Source organism: Salminus brasiliensis, chromosome 11 (assembly GCF_030463535.1).
Source record: "Salminus brasiliensis chromosome 11, fSalBra1.hap2, whole genome shotgun sequence".
Taxonomy (NCBI): Eukaryota; Metazoa; Chordata; class Actinopteri; order Characiformes; family Bryconidae; genus Salminus; species Salminus brasiliensis.
Genome location: NC_132888.1, coordinates 6341925 through 6361414, shown reverse-complemented (window position 1 = coordinate 6361414; position 19490 = coordinate 6341925). Strand labels below are relative to the sequence as shown.

General features: G+C 41.6%; 2 protein-coding genes across 4 annotated transcripts in view; one reads left to right on the top strand and one right to left on the bottom strand.

Moving 5' to 3' along the window:
• Nucleotides 1–9735, top strand: part of c4 (complement component 4) — a 33930-nt gene extending 24195 nt beyond the window's left edge. The window contains exons 30-41 of one of the 2 annotated variants that reach the window (XM_072691503.1): nt 648–803; nt 882–941; nt 1026–1116; nt 3671–3854; nt 4201–4288; nt 4387–4461; nt 5779–5881; nt 5966–6055; nt 6936–7028; nt 7119–7202; nt 7297–7432; nt 8992–9735. In XM_072691503.1, coding sequence (XP_072547604.1) covers nt 648–803; nt 882–941; nt 1026–1116; nt 3671–3854; nt 4201–4288; nt 4387–4461; nt 5779–5881; nt 5966–6055; nt 6936–7028; nt 7119–7202; nt 7297–7432; nt 8992–9133 — 1302 coding nt within the window. In that variant the 3' untranslated portion in view covers nt 9134–9735. Of the gene's footprint in view, nt 1–647; nt 804–881; nt 942–1025; nt 1117–3670; nt 3855–4200; nt 4289–4386; nt 4462–5778; nt 5882–5965; nt 6056–6935; nt 7029–7118; nt 7203–7293; nt 7433–8991 lie in introns of both variants that reach the window. The other variant, XM_072691502.1, reaches the window with a different exon arrangement.
• Nucleotides 9198–19490, bottom strand: part of trim3a (tripartite motif containing 3a) — a 48478-nt gene continuing 38185 nt past the window's right edge. For both annotated transcript variants that reach the window (XM_072691506.1, XM_072691504.1), the window contains exons 8-14: nt 18657–18760; nt 18384–18551; nt 15751–15919; nt 15479–15538; nt 15227–15297; nt 14927–15067; nt 9198–13615 (exon numbers count right to left, since the gene is read on the bottom strand). In XM_072691506.1, coding sequence (XP_072547607.1) covers nt 13463–13615; nt 14927–15067; nt 15227–15297; nt 15479–15538; nt 15751–15919; nt 18384–18551; nt 18657–18760 — 866 coding nt within the window. In that variant the 3' untranslated portion in view covers nt 9198–13462. The remainder of the gene's footprint in view (nt 13616–14926; nt 15068–15226; nt 15298–15478; nt 15539–15750; nt 15920–18383; nt 18552–18656; nt 18761–19490) is intronic.

Genomic DNA, 19490 nt, shown 5'->3' with positions numbered 1-19490 from the left:
ACAACCAGGAAGTGAGGCGGAAGTCCTTATTTGGGCCTGTGGGTGATTACGAGGGCCTGACAGGATCTACATATTAGGCAGCAAGTGAAGGTTCCTGAATGTTAAAAGCAGGAACAATTGCCAAAAAAGCATAAACATCTGAGACAGATTGGGATGGCCAAAACTGCTCCATGGAAGAACAATCGGTGATTGCCCAAGACTTATTGATGCCAATGGAGGCCCCACCACACAACTTACAGGACTTTAAGAATCTGTTGCTAACATCCTGGTGCCAGAGGGAGACTATGACTGCGACAGGTCAGAGCTGTTTTGGCAGCACAATATTAGGCAGGTGGTTTTAATGTTATGGCTGATCAGTGTAGTCCATGACTGGGTTGTTCCTCGTCTGGGAAACCACATCCTAGTGTTTATGCCACTAACAGACACCACTAAATAAATCCTCTAGTAAATACCCTACAGCTAATCAGCTAATTAACAAGCACTGAGTTCCTGAGTTGAGGGCAATGCGTTAGAGCAGGACACCACTCAAAAGTGCAGGACAGGGGGTTGAGAAGCACTGGTCCATGGGATCAGCAGGGACGCCTATAACTGACTAAACTGCTCTTTTGCCTCGTTTTTTGCTGACTGCTGTGTCGTCTGTTCTTTAGGATACAGTCGTGGCTCTTGAAGCTCTGTCCAAATTCAGCATACAGAACAATGACGTCAACGACTTGAACCTGAACGTGAAACTGTGTGTGAACGATGTGCAAAAGCAGAAGCTGCATTTAACCAAGACCAATGCGCTGACCTATTCCGCCATTCAGGTGAGAGAGATTCTCAACAAGAAAGGAAATCTGAAATGTAATGAACAGCATTAAAGCCCTTCAAAACTGCTCTTCCAGGTCAAAGAAGTAGGCAAAGTGTCTCTCAGCCTAAACGGACGAGGGCGGGGGACCCTATCAGTGAGTGCCCCTCCACAGCTCTTACAGATACTCCTTCTTTATCCAGCTACTTTCAGACTTACAGTGCTTTTGTGCATTTTACAGATTTTGCAGACGTACAGATCTCTCAAGAAGGACGAGTCACACTGTGACCTTTTCCATCTCAGTGTTGAAGTGGAGGGGGAACTTGTCCTCAGTAAGGGTCCACCACTGGCTCTCCTAAAGTCACTCTAAACACATGATACAGTACAGTATTTCCTACACGCTTAAAAAATTAAGGTGCTACAAAAGGTTCATGGAACGATTTCCTAGAAGAACCACTTGTGGTTCCATAAAGAACTGTTCTCTCTTCACTGGCTTCCTGTAACTGCTGCCTGCATCAGATTCAAACCCCTGATGCTGGTCTACAAAGCCAAGACTGGACCAGCCAGCCCCTCCGTACTTGATGGCAATGGTCAAAAGCTGATCTGCACCTAGAGCCCTTCCAGCTTCAAGTACGGCTTGGCTCGACCCGCCATCCCTCAAAATCCACGGAAGACAAGCGTCCAGACTTTTTTCTGTCCTGCACCAAAGTGGTGGAACGAACTTCCCCTGGGTGTCCGAACAGCAGAGTCCAACGCTCGCTGTCCTCAAACCCAGACTGAAGACCCTCCTCTTCCAAGAGTACTTGGGCGAAGTGTAGAGTATAATGGTCTCCATATTGACTTGTGGAGACTTGTGGGGCAGTGGTGGCTCAGCAATTAGAGCCCCGGGTTATCGATAACAGTGTTGTGGATTTGATTCCTGGGCTTGGCAAGCTGCCACTGTTGAGCCCTTGAGCAAGGGCCTTCACCCTCCCTGCTCCCCAGGTGCTGGAGTTGGCTGCCCACCGCTTTGGGTGTGTGTGTGTGCTCACTGCCTTTAGTTCACTAGTGTGTGTGTGTTCACTACCACAGATGGGTTAAATGCAGAGGACACATTTCGCTGTACATAGTGCAGTGCATTTTTAGTCTATTCAAACTAGCTGAAGGAATTTTCAGAGTAAACAGTAAAGCACTTTTGAAAGTCGCTCTGGAGAAGAGCATCTGCTAAATACTGTGAATGTAAATGTAAATACGTGACCTTTAAATCTATAAGGAAATTTACATCAGGAGAAAGTTTTTTGGTTCTTTAAAGGTTCTTCAAACTCACACATATCTGCAACAAACATGGTTCTTTCTGGAACCAAAAGTGGTTCTTCTATGGCATCACTCAAAGAACCATTCGTAGCACCTTTATTTTTAAGAGTGTAGCAATGGCACTGATCTGAGACCAGATATCCAACAGCAGAATATGGGGGGTTGGCAGGGTGATTTAAGTGTATTAAAAGTGTATTTGATATGAAGCCAAAAGTATTTAAAAAGTTACAAAATATTTATATTTAATCATGATCAAGTACAGTATATAAAAGTAACTAAATGTCTAAACTGAAAAATTAAAGGTATATACTATACAAGGTAGAGGTATTACTAATTCATTACATAGTACATTTGATTAATCTATTAAGTTAAATAAAATTAGAAGGAAAAATAAATCTTGCAAAAATCATTATACGTATTGATATATAAACAAGATCAAGTACAGTATATAAAAGTACTAAAAGTGTATATAAATGTATAAACAAAAAAATTAAAGGTATTCTTTGCTGGCTGGTGTGTAATGCAGCAACCAAACAACTATTTCACTCTTGGTGGGGTGGAAGAAAATATCGATATATTAAAGTATCTGAATTTTGTGTTTTATTTAAACCCCAACCACTACATGGCAGTGTTATAATCACTGTTCTGATTGGACAAAAAGTCAACTTTTCTTTTACTCAAAATTTATTGATGGTGGATTCATATACTATGAGGGTTTCCCTAAAAGTTGGATAAAAAAAGAATTGCAGTATTTCGTCCTGCTTACAGTTTCCCAATATATCGCAGTGTACTGAATCGTAACCCCTGTATCATGATAAATATTGTAAAACACAGCCCTACTGCACAGAAAAATAAGTAGCATAGTTGTGGGCAGTTTTATTTTAAACAGATTTTACACAGATTTGTCAGGATGTTTTAATAAAGGCCCAAAATTAAATTGTGCAATAACTTAAATGATTAGAAGTCATGGTCTTTGAGATTCATATACTTTGATTGTCTTAATAAAAGAAATTAATATTGCAGATGCAATAGTACTTAAACATAAATACAATAATAAAGTATAATAATAATAATAATAATAATAATAATCATAATAATAATCATATTTTTTATTATTATTATTATTTCCCTTTTTTAGAACTGGTAACGCAGAAAAAGTAGAGAGATTTCATTAAAATTGTGTTTTTTAAAAAAGAATACATAAATTAAAAGCCCGATGTATTGAGGTATTATGTTATTTATGTAATTATGTAATTTGATCAATTAAATGGATTTGAATAATTCATTTAATGTCTCAAAATTATTGCGATGAATGGACCAATCAAAATGCTCCACAATGATCTGAAAAAAAAAATCATTATACATCCTTTAAAATGTAAGAAGCTTTTTGGAGATACAAGGTAGAAGATTTCTTTTCTACAATATTATTTTTGATTCATTCCAGTAATGACTTTGGATTACAGTCATTAATTACTGGTGCTTTGTCACTGTTGCAGTTATGAGGTCTCTGGACATGCTGTCGTGTTTTTTGGAGTTTAAGTGGTTGAAGTTAAACCCAAAGTGTCAAGACTTTAAACCTGAGCACTCCTGCAGAAACCCGTGAGGAGGAAGAGGAGCAGTTGGATGATTACTACAACTACGACACTGATGACGGCCAAGAGAGGAGAGAGGAACCCATGAGCCGACTGGCCTGGTTCGATCTCCGCACTCGCAGAAAGAGACAAGCCCCGGAGCAGCCCAAGAAAGAGAACACACTGGTTTATACAGTGTGTTTGGGGTGAGTATGAGGTCATGTGTAGCCACACATTCTCACACACCATAAGAATGAAGACTATGAACTCCGGCCTCCTCCTGGAAAATCCTGGAAAGTCTTGTGGCCAGTGATTCCAGGAAGGCTCCAAACCCACCACCACCCTGGCCATGAAGAAGTGGATAAGAGGATGAATGGGTGGATGAAATTTGGGAATATGGTTTTGAAAGATTACATTAGTGTGTGTGTGTGTGTGTGTGTGTGTGTGTGTGTGTGTGTGTACAGGTTTTATCCTTTGCTCTAAGTAGTGCTGGTACACATACTCACATCATGGTCATATGTAAAGCTTCTTTTTCCCACACCGATGCTACAGGATGAAAAATGGGAATTCCAGTGGCATGGTCGTGGTGGACATCTCACTCCTGAGTGGACTCACCCCAATTATCCAAGATCTGGAAGACGTATGTTGGCCACAGTAGCTACTTCTCATTGATTGGTGTATGTTGCTGCTTGGTTGTTTTTAACTGGTCATCTAATTAAAGCTGTCTTTTCTCTGTAGAGTGCAAAGGGCACTGAGAAATACATCGACCACTATGACGTCCACCACAATAAAGTATATCTCTACTTTCACAAGGTAACATAAACATTTATAGTAATGCTTGGATTTTCTTGTATACATTTCTGTATAGATTTTGGAACATTGCTGAGAGGATTTGGCAATTGGCAGTACTCCCGAAAAGGGACTAGACAATGACAATGATGTGTATCTGTGTGTGCATTTGCTGTCATACGTTTGTGTCAGCAATGGGTGCAATATAAAGTAGCTGAATACATTCATTAGAAGGGGTGTCCGAAAACATTTGTCCATCTAGTGTACTGTACAACAGGGGTGTTTAATTGTATCCGCAGAAGGCTGTTGTGGCTGCTGGTCTTCCCTCCAGCGCAATAGGAGCACACAAAGACCTGGAAAGCCCAAATGACTAAATCAGAGGATTTATAAGCTCGAGCTTGTTTGGAAAGCCTGACAAAGAATTGGAGTTGGATGGGGTGTGCTGGAATTGGAGTTGGATGGGGTGTGTTGGAATTGATGGGGTGTGCTGGAATTGGAGTTGGATGGGGTGTGCTGGAATTGGAGATGGATGGGGTGTGCTGGAATTGGAGTTGGATGGGGTGTGTTGGAATTGGAGTTGGATGGGGTGTGCTGGAATTGGAGTTGGATGGGGTGTGCTGGAATTGGAGTTGGATGGGGTGTGCTGGAATTGGAGTTGGATGGGGTGGGTTGAAGTTGGAGTTGGATGGGGTGGGGTGGGGTGGGGTGGGGTGGGGTGGGGTGGAGTTGGAGTTGGATGGGTTGGGTTGGAGTTGGGTGGGGTGGGTTGGAGTTGAAACCTGCAAGAAGGTACTGTGGCTCTCTTGGAGATGGTTTGGAGACCATGAGATCCATGTCTGGATTAGAGATCCAGAGATCAGCAGAACCTTCAAATCAACTGAAGGTTTGGAGCTTTATAAGGTTCTTCACATTCACACCTCTCTTTTACCAACACAATCCTTTATAGAACCAAAAGTGGTTCTTGCCGCTTTCAGAAGTCCAGGATTGGCCAAATGGGGTGCTTTAGAACCTACAAAAGCTCTCCAGCAGGTGGGTTGGAGACCATTGCTGTAGACTCAGGGTTCATGCACAGTGACCTGTGCAGCTATGGTGGGTTTTTATAGCATTGCTCAAAGAGCTACTCTTTAAGTGAAGGTGTTCAAAGAGAAACTGCACTTCGCTGTAAGTTCTGCAGGGACTGCTGGATCCATGAGATCCACTGCTGTAGACGTGAGAAGAGGCCACACTGAAAGAATGAGAAGACCAATTGCTATCGTTACCTGATTGGTTAGAAGAAGGTATTTGTTGCTGGCTAAAGTTCAAGGCCGACACTACACTAATACATGTTTGTTATGTTAACAGCTCTCTGAAGAAGAGGACTGTCTTCGTTTCCGCGTAGAGCAGATCATTCCTATCGGACTCATCCAGCCAGCAGCTGCAGTCATCTATGACTACTACAGTCCAGGTAATCCAGCTTTTGCTCACTTTGGCAATGGCAGTGTTTAACTGCAATAGACGCTCACCCAGCCCCTATGTGTTGGGTTCACAGAAAGGAGGTGCAGCACATTCTACACCGCCGCCAAGAGCAGTCCCATGCTGTCCAAACTGTGCGAGGCGGACGTGTGTACATGTGCAGAAGGTGAGTATGGTTCTCCTATGGCCAACAACCCATGTAACACACATACACTAAATGTCCAAATGTTTGTAGACACCCCTTGTAATGAATGCATTCAGCTACTTTAAGGTGCACCCATTGGCCTTTGACACAGATGCAATTGCACACCCACACACAGCTCATCTAGTCCCTGTAGAGCAGCACTGCCAACAGAATAGGACTCCAACACCAACAATAAACAGCAACCCATTGGCAACATTCCTAATGCACGGCATGGCCTAGAGGGGTGTAAAGCCCTGCTTACTTTAAGGATTAGTTTGAGGAATTGGGTGAGGTGGGGTGGTGATCATCCAACATCTTGACCTTGAGCTTGAACGTTCTAGTCTCTAGTCGCTAAATGCAATCAAACCCTCACAGCAATGATCCTCCAAATTCTAGTAGAAATCCTTCCTTTTGAAACCTTGCTTTGGGTTAATGTAGGTCAGAGGGTGGGTAATTCCTGGAGGGCCAGTCCTGAAGGGCCACATTCATGCACAGCTCAAGTGTAGTAGGACCTGTGCTGGACTCTGGCACCTGTTGCCCACCTCTGATGGACAACTAGCTGGTCTTCATGCACTGTGACCTGTGTAACTAAGGTCTGCATTTGACCCATCTGTGGTAGTGAACACACACACCCCCCTAGAGCGGTGGGCAGCCAACTCCAGTGCCCGGGGAACAGAGAGGGTGAAGGGCCTTGCTCAAGGGCCCAACAGTGGCAGCTTGCTGAGCCCAGGTATCGAACCAACAACCCTGCCATCAATAGCCCAGAGCTCTAACCGCTGAGCCCCCACGGCCCCCATTAGCCTGAAGGCATTAGTTTACAGCTTTGTGGACTGTGGACCTTCTTGCTGTTTTCATGTCATAGGTGGCTGTCCACGACTGAAGGTCACTTTTAGCAAGAACATGGACCGAGACACACGCAGCACTTATGCATGCTTTTCTCCTGTTGTAGATTATGGTAAGTTAGACCGTATGTTGGTAACTGCATGCCAGCCTATTGCTCCTAAACCTTTAAATGAATGATGATTGAGTCCATGGTTTTCTACAGTTTACACGGTCAAGATTCTCAACTCCAGCAATGACGGCGTCTTCACAACTTATTCCACCTTGCTCACGAATGTCCTTCAGACAGGTGAGACAGAATTAGTCGTATAACCTCTGTTCCTATTCCAATCTAAAAATTAGATTGCTTGTCTTTTAGACTTACATTCTCTAAATAACAGCAGGTAAAGACACTCAGATCCAGAAGGGTGCCTTCCGAGAGATGGTCCAGCGTTTGGCGTGCAATGAAGTGGACATGAAGACCGATGCAGACTATCTGATCATGGGCCAAGACAACAGCATTACAGGAATGAAGGACAAGTAAGAATGGGAATTGTTCCCTAAAAATAAAGGTGCTTCACGCATAGTTCTTTGAGTGATGCTACAGAAGAAGAACCACCACCATGTTCGTAATAGAGATGCACATATGAACGTGAAGAACCTTTAAATGAAGTGATGGTTCCTCAGGCCTTTAAAAGGTTCTTCTCGCTCACACATCTCCATTCCCAACATGGTTCTCTATAAAAGCAAAAGTGGTTGTTCTATGGCATTGCTCAAAGGACCATGTGAAGCACCTTCATTAGGCCAGAGCAAATCGACTGGACGTACAGAGATGCAGGCCTATAAATGGCGTTTTGCCATCTTATATGAGGTGAAACTAACCCTTTTGAAAAGCTGGTGGTGCAAACTCTGAGAAGATAAACCCAGGTTTGTCTTCATGTTCCAGTTTTTCCTTTAGCAATTCACAATGTTTTTACTATTCACCGGAGGAGCTCATGCTGAAACATGCACCCGAGACCAAATACTGCATGCAGCAGTGGCCAGAAACCTCTGTCTGACATGAGGCAACATCTGCCTGAAAAAACACAAGACCTGAATCTGTACAGGTCTGAAATCTACAGGTCTAACCCTAGTACTTCAGCCTGTAGGACTATAAAGAAAAACACTGACATGGTCAATCCTGATGGAAATAAACTCACAAAGAAGCTCTTTTGCAAGACAAAATTACCCCGGGACTGGGCTCTGAGTGGTCCAGCTGAATAAGGAAGATGCTGTCACAATGACAAGAGAATCACTTGTTCGAATCCCGTCATGCTGCTAGCCATCGGCGGCCGGGAGCCTGGAGAGAGCACAACTGGCCTTGCTTTCTCCAGTGTGGTTAGATGGCACTTTCTCCCCACAGCACTTCAGGGCAATGACGGCCAGCACTGGCCGATGCATCAGAGCCGTGTAAACGGCACTTTCCTCTGAGCATGTTGGTTGCCCGGTGATGGAAAAAGAGGTGCTGTCTGACTGCACATGCGTTGGAGAAGGCGTGTATTGGTCTTCACCCATAAAGTGTCGGGAGCATTGTGTAGTGATGGGGGATATGGAGGGGTTGGGTAACCGTCTGCAGGAAAACTGATGCTTTTTGTGTTTTATGAATTTACAGTAGCCTGGAATCCCAAGCCCAATGAACCACTGCAGGCAGAGCCAGCCCAAGGCATACTTGAAATACGTGGCCGCCACCAGGGGGCTCCCAAGATATCATGATAAAAATATATATACATTAAACACTGATAATAATAATAAAACAATAATAACAATAATAAAACAAATTATTTTTTTTATGATTGCCACACCAAGGTTAATCAATCACCAATAAGGTTAATCAATTCCTGCTGTTGGCTGCTGCACCTGTTGGGCAAATGCAGATAATGCTAACGACAGTGGGTATGTTACACACAGAGTACCCTATGGAATGATGAAGCATCTGGTACTGAGGTGGTGGTATGAGTGGTCCCCAATGAAAATCTATGAATGAAAATGAAATGCTTGGGCCGGCCCTGACTGCTGTCCTCAGAGTAAAAGTGGTTTGTGTGTTTGTGTGTTTTTTTCAGATTCAAGTACATCCTGAATGAGAAGATGTGGATCGAGGAGATGCCACCACAGAACAAATGCAAGGCCTCCAGAAACAGGCTGGCTTGTCAGCTTCTCACGGACTTCCTGGACCAATATGCTTTAAACCAGTGCGCGCAATAGACGAAACGGGTCATGAAGAGACAGAGGGGACGACCAAGAAAGCATGTGGAGGACAACACTTGGCTGAGTAAATCATGTGCTTTTATTTTCAGTGCATATGACAGAGAAAGAAAAGCGCTTTGTGGAAGAGCACAGTTCAAAGTTCAGTAGAAGCATGTCGTAGCTTAGCTCTTCTAGTGAAGAGGCTGGATGTTTGGCAATGTCGCGTACAGGCGTGACCTTTCTTTCTGTTCCCTAACCTTCTGGAATGAGCATTTATGAGATATTAGTCCTCAGCATTGAGTCATATATGATGTAGCGCTACTAATGAAGAAGTCTGTGCCTTTAACAGAACAACTCTTGGATCAGTGATGAAGGGAAGATCGACCGCTTTGCTTTAACTGAAGCATGAAATGTCGTTGAAGGTCATGTGATGTTTGGTCTTGAAAGGAACCGATCGTTTGGAGAGTATGTAAAATCTGAAAAGGCTCTTATAGCAGTGCAGCACAGCAACCGTGTGATGTTTAGGACCTGAACTTGAATACTGAATGGACTGAAACGTGTGTAGATATGTAGCCTGAGTAAAAAGGATGTTATATTGCAAATAAAGAACCATAAAAGATCCTGTTGAATGTGGCTTCTGGTAGGAACAGAGGTTTTAATGACTGTTTTATTGGGTTAACTGGGCTTAAGTCGGTACTACAGTACTACTGCCTTAATGATAGGCAACATATACTAGCCTGGAATGGCAGATACTGGGAATTCAAGCTATGTGAATAAATCTCAGCAGCAGATTTGAACTATTTACACTGGGGATTAAGCTATTGAGGGAGATTTAGTGATCAGTGGCAAAATTCATGAGTTTTTCATTCATTTTAACGTTTGAAGCTTCTTAAGGTTTTCTTTCTGAAAGGTAAAGGTCCTTTACTGCAGTCACGTCATTCACATTTTGACAATGTGTTTGTGTCCTATACTAAAGAGTTCCATATGATAGCATTTACTCCACTGCAAAGAATCTCATGTTTTGGCAAGTGATCAATCTAGTCAATTTGTCTATAATTTCCCATTTTTGAGGCTGTTGTAAGAATATTGGACGATTATTTAAATCCTCTGGAGTCTACGAATGCGCCAGTGCCTCAGTTTCTCTTCATATCTTTGAGATAATACAGCCACAGAAACCCGGTCCAGACGTTTCCTGAATCTATAGAGCCCGCCTCTGCATCTCATGGCCAGAATGTACATGACTCACCTCCAGAGATTACAAGGCTACGAAGACCAGTCGAGATACTCATCTCGATTCGTGTGTTTGGCGTCTGCCCCTCATCTGTAATTGGTGGATTTACGCGTCCGTCTATGGGTTCGTGTGAAACTGACCAATGAACACTTAGAAACTCGTCTTCTGCCTCTTGAAGAAGGTGTAAGACCTTAAAAGACCTTCACAAGGTTCTTCATACTCACACTGGTCAAAGACACATTTGTGAAACTTAGACCCCTAAGACTCCTGAGGGTAAACTTACATCAATAAGTTTTCTTGTTGAATAAAATAAAATATACTATTTTAGTCCTACATTCCACAACTAAGACTCGGGTAAACCCATTTCAAGCACCACAACAGCTTGACTTCAATTTTTCAGGTTTAGGGTCTTCCCTTACTGCTTGTGGTCACTTAGGGTCATTTTAGATAGAGCTGAGATTGTTCTCAACATTTTGATCTTAAACTTTAAGCGGGTTAAAGGCGAATTTAAAGATATTCGAAATCCGAGAGAACAGCCCTAGACTCCAGAGGGTTTCCTTATTTCAAGATGTTTTTTTTTTTGTTTTGAGTCATTTTAGCAAGACATGAAATTAAATAATTAATGTTAAAAGCAGTATTTATTGACGAAATCAACCAAATAATAAGATAATTTCAGCAAAGAAAATGACATAAATAAGTGGACACATCTAGAAATGTGTTAAATAAACTGGGCAATCCGGTGGGCATCTTGTTAAGATCCTGGAAGAGGTGATGAGGAACTTGAGGGTAACAGCAAAAGATCTACATCTTAAAAATGAAGGTGCTACACTATTTCTTAGAGCAATGCGAGTATGAAAAACCTTTCGAAGGTCTAAAAAACCCATCACTTGGTGTAAAGGCTCTTCACACTTTTTTACACACCACTACAAAAAAGGTTCTTAATGGAACCTGAAGTGGCATTGCACAAAGAACCAGCACCCACGCCTTTATTTTTAAGACTTTACGACTGTACGACTCTACAATGGTAAAAAAACATGTAGGTGTAGCATAGCGGGTGACACTACCTACCCATAACAGACTAAGGTTTGAATCCAAGCCTAGCACACTGCACCAGCACCAGCACCAGCAGGCTCCTACCTTTACTTACTCCTACCTGTGTAACATAAAGGCTTCGGCTAAATCCTACAAATGTCAAATTTAAACGCAACATTCTTGCAACCGTCCTTAACCGAGAAATAACAGATATATTGACTGGACACTTGCCAAGAAATCATTTTTGCAGTGTGTATGCATGTCAAGGCATTTGTATTGCAGATAAACATTACAGAAATTAGAAAAATAACCCATAAATTACAACAACAAGTAGAAAATAAAATAAATTAACTTTTTCCTTCCAAAAAAAAAAACAAAACAAAAAGTACACAATAATCTAAATTTGTGCTGTCCTGGAGTGTGTGTGTGTGTGTGTGAGAGAGAAAGAGAGAGAGAGAGATATGGCTAACACCCTTCTGCAGAGGGTTTCAAGGCAAACGCGCACTAAAACTAGAAGCTGCTCTTCCTCTACATGTGCATTAACATCTGAAACACTGGCATTCTAAGCTTGACCACATACTAAAGGAGTGTGGACCTCCAAATCCATTGTACAGCAAAAAGCTATCAAATGTACATGATATGATACAAATGCGTCAACATATACAGCGAGTCAATGCACAAATAGTCAGGTTTGATACCAAATGCTTTGCTTTTTCACAGTACAGTTATATAAGATACGTCACTGATAGTGTGTGAGTTCCACTCCTAAGGAACTTCGCTTCCATGCCGTTGGAAATGCTGATTTTTCTTTGTTTTAATTCAGATGATGGTTATATTATCAAGAGGTCTGAGAATTTAGGTAAACCAAAACGTTGATAAAATACTTTTTAAAGGCTTAAAGAGTAGCTGCCCCTCACAAGCACTGCTGACAGTACTGTGACTGTTATTACTGACTTCTTGTAGTTGTTGTAGTCGTTGTTGGCGATGCAGTCCGATTTGGAGTTAGTCCAAAAATTCACAATCAACCCAAATGAGTGCACGAAGGATAAGGGATAAAGATCCCACGTAATATGTATAAGTGTTTGTAATAACTTAGTAGTTACTACACATTAATAAGCATGTTATAACAATGTAACTGGTACTGGTGTCTTTTCACTGTTATAGACGGATTACAGCAGTAGAGCTGATGTAAGCATACACTATCTGTCCAAGTGATAGATTAGTGGACACCCCTTCTGATGAATGCATTCAGCAGCTACTCAGTTGAACCCAATTGCACACACACACACAAACAGCTTGCCTGTAGAGAGGTACTGCCAATAGAATAGGACTCTCTGGAGCAGGTAAATAAACATGAACTCAATTGGCACCATGCTGCCTAATGCCAGGCTTGTGCTAGAGGGGTATAAAGCCCCCCAGCGTTGAGCAGCTGTAGAGCAGTGGAAGAACTGTGTTCTCTGGAATGATGGATGATGCTCCATCCTTTACTTTTGGGATCAGTTGGGGATGATGAGGTGGGGTGGAGATCATCATCCAACATCCTGACCTCACTAATGCTCTTGCTGCTAAATGCAATCAAATCCCCACAGCAATGCTCCTTCAAAATCTAGTAGAAACCCTACTCCCCTAGACAGTAGAGACAGTTAGTCCAACAAAAGCAGGATCAGCTCTTTTTAATTCCCTTGATTTCAGAAAAAAATGAATGAACAATGAATTAACAGGTGTCCCAATATTTTTGTCCATATATTGTACATGTGTATCAGCTTAGGTTTTGACTCATGTATTTACACAAGCTCTAGTACTGTAATCCATCTATTAACGGTGAGTATGTCACCAGTAATTGCATTGTTATGGCATGATTATTAATGTGTAACAGACACTCGCTATAAAGCAGGGTAGACTAGCTTTAATTTAGCTTAAATCAATTCGATTAAAATATGGAGTCAGCGGCACTCCTTCCCAAAGGTTATTTCAGTGGCTGAGACCTTTATCGGTGTGCAAAATAAAACTGTAAATGCAAAAGGTCTTTGCACCTGTACAATACATTTGCTGGGTTGTCCTTCACTGGCAGTAGCGTGCGGTTCCTACTGCAGGTAACGGTAGACTTTAAAACAGTGGTTCCCAGAGTCCGCCACAGCCACATGACCGTCGGAGGTGAGAGCCAGGCCCTGAGGGCCGTACAGAGGGTCAGCCGTCGTGTTGATGTACGACAGGAAGGATCCTGAGCTGTCAAACACCTGCAGGAAAATAGAGCAGAGGATTGAGAGGTTTTAGGCACCTAAGCACTTTATTTAGTCATGTCTCTCAGCAGTAAGAGAACTTTCATCTCATCAGAACAGAACCAGGTGAACATAAATCCAGTAAAAATGAGCAAGAGCTTCTCATTCTGAAGAAAGAAAGTAGTGAGATCTTGTTGGTGAGCTAGTCTGAAGAACAGAGCTCAGTTTCTCCAGGTTTCTCCTGGACGCCCCCCAGTCAAGCCAGCACAGCGTGGAGGATGTGTTCAACTCCATCATCAGCAGCAGCAGCTCACCTGATTTACCATCATTAAGCCCTGATTTACCACCAAACCAGGTGTTGATCTGAGGAGAACTCTAAATAATACTAGACTCCATGAGGAGAACTTTGGAGATGTTCTAATGATGAACACAGTGATGGAGAACCACCACCACTTTCTGTAGGAGTGTTATTATTCGTGTTTATTCTGATATTAGTGTTAAACACTTACTGCTCAGATAAGGAGCATTTTATCTCTGTAATGCTGGTATCTCTGGTGCATTTAGCACCAGTTGCATAGATGAGTGTGTATCAGCATAGGTAGATATGTAGACACTGGATGTCAGCATCGGCCCACAATTTTCATATTGGTGCGTACCTAGATGCTATTACTTTCTTAATTATGAGTTAACCCATGCAGTCTGCCTTCTACAGGACTGGCAGGTTCATTACTGCAAAATTCAGAAGGTTGAGGACACCTGGTCTTCGTCTGAAGTTTTATACTAAGAGTTATCTGAAGTTGTTTGATGTTGAATTATGTGTAAATCATTAAATATCTGTGAATTTCTTCCAATAAATAAAATTGCCTTTGCTGACAGGCAAAGTGAAACACACTGATTATCTGATTAAGGTGCTGGACAAGCATAAGAATCTGAGCCACACTGACAACATCCAAGCTCTGATGGCTAGACGACTGGGTCAGAAAATCTCCAAAACATCAAGCAGTTCTTATAGGACAACTGGTTTGACCACTGCAACCTACCAAAAGTGCTCCAAGAAAGGACGACCAGTGTCAGGGTCATGAGCACCTATGGCTCAATGATGCAAACCATGGAGGCCCAATCTCCCAACTAACAGAACTTAAAGGATGTACTGCTATTGTAAGTCTTGGTGCCAAATACCACAGGACACCTTCAGAGGTCTTGAGGAGTCCATGCCTCGAATGGCCAGATATGTCTTGGCGGCACAAGTGGGACCTACCTAATATCAGACAGGTGGTTTTAATGTTATGGCTGACCGCTGTACTTTCTGTGCCAGTAAAATATGCATACCTGTATCCTACTGTTGCCCCAGTCTGCGACAATGATGTTTCCATTGCTGTCTACTGCCACCCCTGTTGGAGCATTGAACTGACCGTTTCCTTCTCCATGAGAACCGAACTTAAACATGAATTCCCCATCTGCATTATAGACCTGAGGAGAGCAAGGAGACATACATCATCAGTGTTTATCAGTTAAATAGACTCTAATAATCTGGTATTATAGTTAATATTTATTATAGTAAATAATAGTTAATATAGAGTTAATATTTGATGGCCTGCGGACCAACAATCAAAGACAGTCACAGCCTACCTTTACAGAATGATTATGGAAATCGGTCACAACAATTTCATTCTTGTTGTTGACGGCCACAAAATGGGGACCTAATGAGGGCAAACGTGAGGGAAGAGGTGAAGACAGATAGATAAGGGTGAGAAATGACCTTCCGTTGCATTTTAGAGTTATTTTATAGAGGTAATTTTCTGGACATGGCTTAAGTATATTCACCATGACAAAGAGCTTAATCTAGGGTTCGGAAATCGGCCTGTGGTATAGGCTACTTACTGAAGGCAGGGCCGGATTTACTGAGCTTTGGCTCCACTGGAGTGTTCGGAGCACTTTTGTCTAGGACGGACAGAAGGACGAGAGTTAGTACGGGCAGATAATGAACAGTATGTATTGGCAGGTGTGTTCGGCTGCATTCTGCTTGTCCTATAAGCCTATATTTATATTATAAATAACGGCTAACAGTGACCCTTATTAGTATCTTCTAAGTGTCACAGTTAGACATTATTTCATCAAGCAGACATTGATATCCACGTCTGTGAAAAGCGTACCTGAGAACTGCCTGTCTGACGTTCCCTTGGCTCCAAACTTCGTCACAAGCTTGCCGTTGGACTGAAAGATGAAGACGCAGCAGGCTTTGTTGTCTGCAGCTATAATATGGCCGTTCTTGTCCACCGCTACTCCTTTGGGTCCCATCAGTCGCCCTGCTCCAATTTTATTCTGAAGGGAAACCATGAAGCCCTCAGTTAGCCACCAAAAGAAGGACTTCCACATTAAAGGATGAGTCAGAAGTCACTTGAAAATGCTGACCGCAAATGTGAAATAGGTAATTCAAAAAACATTAAAGCTGAATTGTACTTAAGATACTAAACACTGTATTGTATTTTTACAATTGTATTGTATTTTTATCTCAACTGGCATTTAAAATAAATAAAATTTAATTAATGAATGAAAAAAAAAAATTAATGCAAGAGTAAATACAGCAGTAATCAGTGAGCATACAGTCACACAGAACATGGTCACTTTTAGCCTTTACGGCCCACCACACTGAGGCCAGGCTGCCAAGCATTATACACATATACACATATACATGCACACCTACAAGAAAAAAACATCCATTTTTATCTGGTTTTATAGTGAACATTGAGTGGACTACACACTGAGGGTGGGTATAGGGGGAGTACATGAGAGTTTTACTCATCAAGATTGTACTGCCCAGACACGAGCCACACCCAGAAGGTCCCAATATTACTCAGTTCACGCAGACAATTGAACTCAACTGAATACTGAATACATTCACCTTAACTCAAAATATAGCAAAAGGTGTGTTTCTCAACTAGTTCAGGTAGTTTGGCTTAATTGGCTTAAGTGACCCCACATTTCTGTAGTAGTAAAGTTAACTTCCTATTTTTAAAGTTTATTTTTTAAAGAAAGTAAGTTTTTAGAGCAGGTTTTACAGTGTATGCTAATTTTCTTTTAGAAGTGGTAAGTAAAAGCATGCATATTTGGTTAAAAATATATATATTCTTTGCGTGAGTATAGAAAATGTGTAATTACTTATATATATATATATATATATATATATATATATATATAATAAGCTTATACTCAATATATATCACTGCTCTCCAATGGAAAAACATCCCCATTTTGTCTGTTCTCAGTTTGCCATCTGTCAGGCCCTCATTACTGTGCCCTACCCCGGGGGCAATCCCGAGCCGCCGTCCACAGACTCAAATAAGGACTTCATGTTCAGTTATGTTTATGTGTGTCTGGTTTAGTTCATTTGTGTTCACGTGTGATTTGCTTCAGAGGTGATTGTTCATTGTTTGGATTATGAGTTTCACCTAGGACTTGGGGGGTACTTAAGTACTCTCGACATCGCCATTCGTGGTGGAACGAACTTCCCCTGGGTGTCCGAACGGTAGAGTCCAACGCTCACTGTCTTCAAACCCAGACTGAAGACCCTCCTCTTCCAAAAGTACTTGGGCGAAGTGTAGAGTATTATGGTCTCTATATTCACTTGAGGAGACTTGTGGGGCAGTGGTGGCTCAACGGTTAGGCCCTTTACCCTCTCTGCTACCCGGGCGCTGGAGTTGGCTGCCCACCGCTCTGTGTGTGTGTGCTCACTGCCCCTAGTTCACTTGTGTGTGTGTGTGTGTGTGTGTGTTCACTACCACAGATGGGTTAAATGCAGAGGACATATTTTGCTGTGCAGTGTACACTGTACAGTGTACTGCTCACGACTCCTCCCAGTCCCAGGTTTTGTGTTGTTTGCCATTTCAGTTTTCACGTTTGGGTTTTGTTTGATCACCATTGCTCACTGTTTGCTGCTTGTTTTGCCTCACTTGCCTCTTTCTGTTTATCCTGGTTTTGTTAATAAATCTGCTTGCTTTGATACCAGTGATACCAGTGTTCGTCCCATCTTGGTCTGGCCTAGCACGCCATGACACTATCATTTGAACCATGCAGCTGCTCTGGACACTGTGTAAATAATTCTGGATGAATAGGCCAATAGAAATGCTCTAAATTACTTGAAATCAAATCTTTTTCCATTGACTTCCACTGAAAGTTAAGGTTTTTCCTTCTACTGTATAGAGATTTTTTCAGTGGTCAGCAACAATATATATATAAATATATATCTTAATACTACAGAAATGTGGGATCACGTAAGCCGATTAATCCAAACTAACTGAACTATTTAATAAACACACCTTTTGCCATATTTTGAGTTAAGGTGCATGTATGTAGCTCAATTGTCTGAGTGAACTGAGTAATATTGGGACCTTTGGGGTGTGCCTATATAAATGAGGGAAATATAAGATGTTCTATTTATTCATTACATTTTGATTTACAGTACTGCCCAAACGTTTTAGGCTTCTATGCCAATTATAATTAAAAAGCACCTTATCTGAGCTGTAAGTGGTTTTTGCTCTGTATACATAAATGTATACCTACAGTAATGGGTTTAACCTTTAAATCTACCGGTGGTTCCTGGCTTTTTTCCTTTCTGTTATAACTTAAGAACAATTCAACCAGCTTGCATTGCTTTCCATGTATTTACCGATTAGTAATCCTTAGGGTGTAATTAAAGTCAGGGGGCTTAAGGGGTTAAAAGTGAAAATAGGTCAAAAGAAAAGTAAAAAAATGGGATAAATACAGCAGTCTAGTGAAAACCACTCACTTTAAATTTGCCATCAGAGGAGAAGATGGTGATCCATCTGTTGTCATAGTCAGCTACGATGATGTCTCCATTCATGTCCACTGTGACTCCAGTGGGACGCTGCAGCTGCCCTGGAGATCGGCCTCTCACCCCAAACCGCAGCTTAAACTGACCGTCATTAGAGAACACCTGCAGAATGTCCACAGCAACCTCTATAAGCCCAATAACAAGTAACAGCATTGCTCCTGTAAATCTACTGAATGTGATGGAAAGTGAGCGTTTCCTGAACTGCACCTGTATGCACTGGTTATTACTGTCAGCCACCACTATGCGCCCGTTGCTGGAGGTGGAGATGCCTTGTAGGTTGGAGAATTCTCCTCGTTCTCGGCCTCTCGTTCCTGCAACACAAAAATATACTCTTTATTACTTAACTTGATGAGTTATTTATTAAATAATAACTATTATATAATAAATACATTAATAAATATATTTCAATCCTTATGGATGTTTCACCATTTTAAACTATGGTGCCTAGCAAGCCCCTAAGCTATAGAAAAGCTAGAGATGTTTTGGAAAGGTGTATATGATGCTCTTAAGGAAGTGTTTCAGCAGAATACCCCACGAGATCCCACAAGCAGAAATATTGGGAGTAATACCTGAAGGCACAGCAGGAAAGCCTAGGAAATATCTCTTAAGAATATTACTAACATTAGATGAATTACAATGTAACACCAGACCCCAAACAACACCCCCCCCCCCCCCAATAAATTAACTCATTAAGAAGGGATATTTAGTAAGTGATGGTGCGCAGTTTTTGATTTATTAATATGAGAGAGTTTTTTATACATATTATGGTACCTCTTATAATATATCCTTTACTTATGTAGCCATTATGCATGATGGAGTGGATACTTTTTGTTGTTTGTTAATGTAATTTGATAAAAGAGAAAAACAAGAGAAGATAAGAAAAAAGGAAGAAAAGAAACAAAGAAAAAATGAAAAACAAAGAAAAAAAAATTCCACTGAAGAATGTATTGATCAAAAGCTGGTAAAGGAAACATGATGATGCATGAAAATATTAGAACTATATGCATTATAACTTAAAACATAAACAAAAGTAAAAATAAT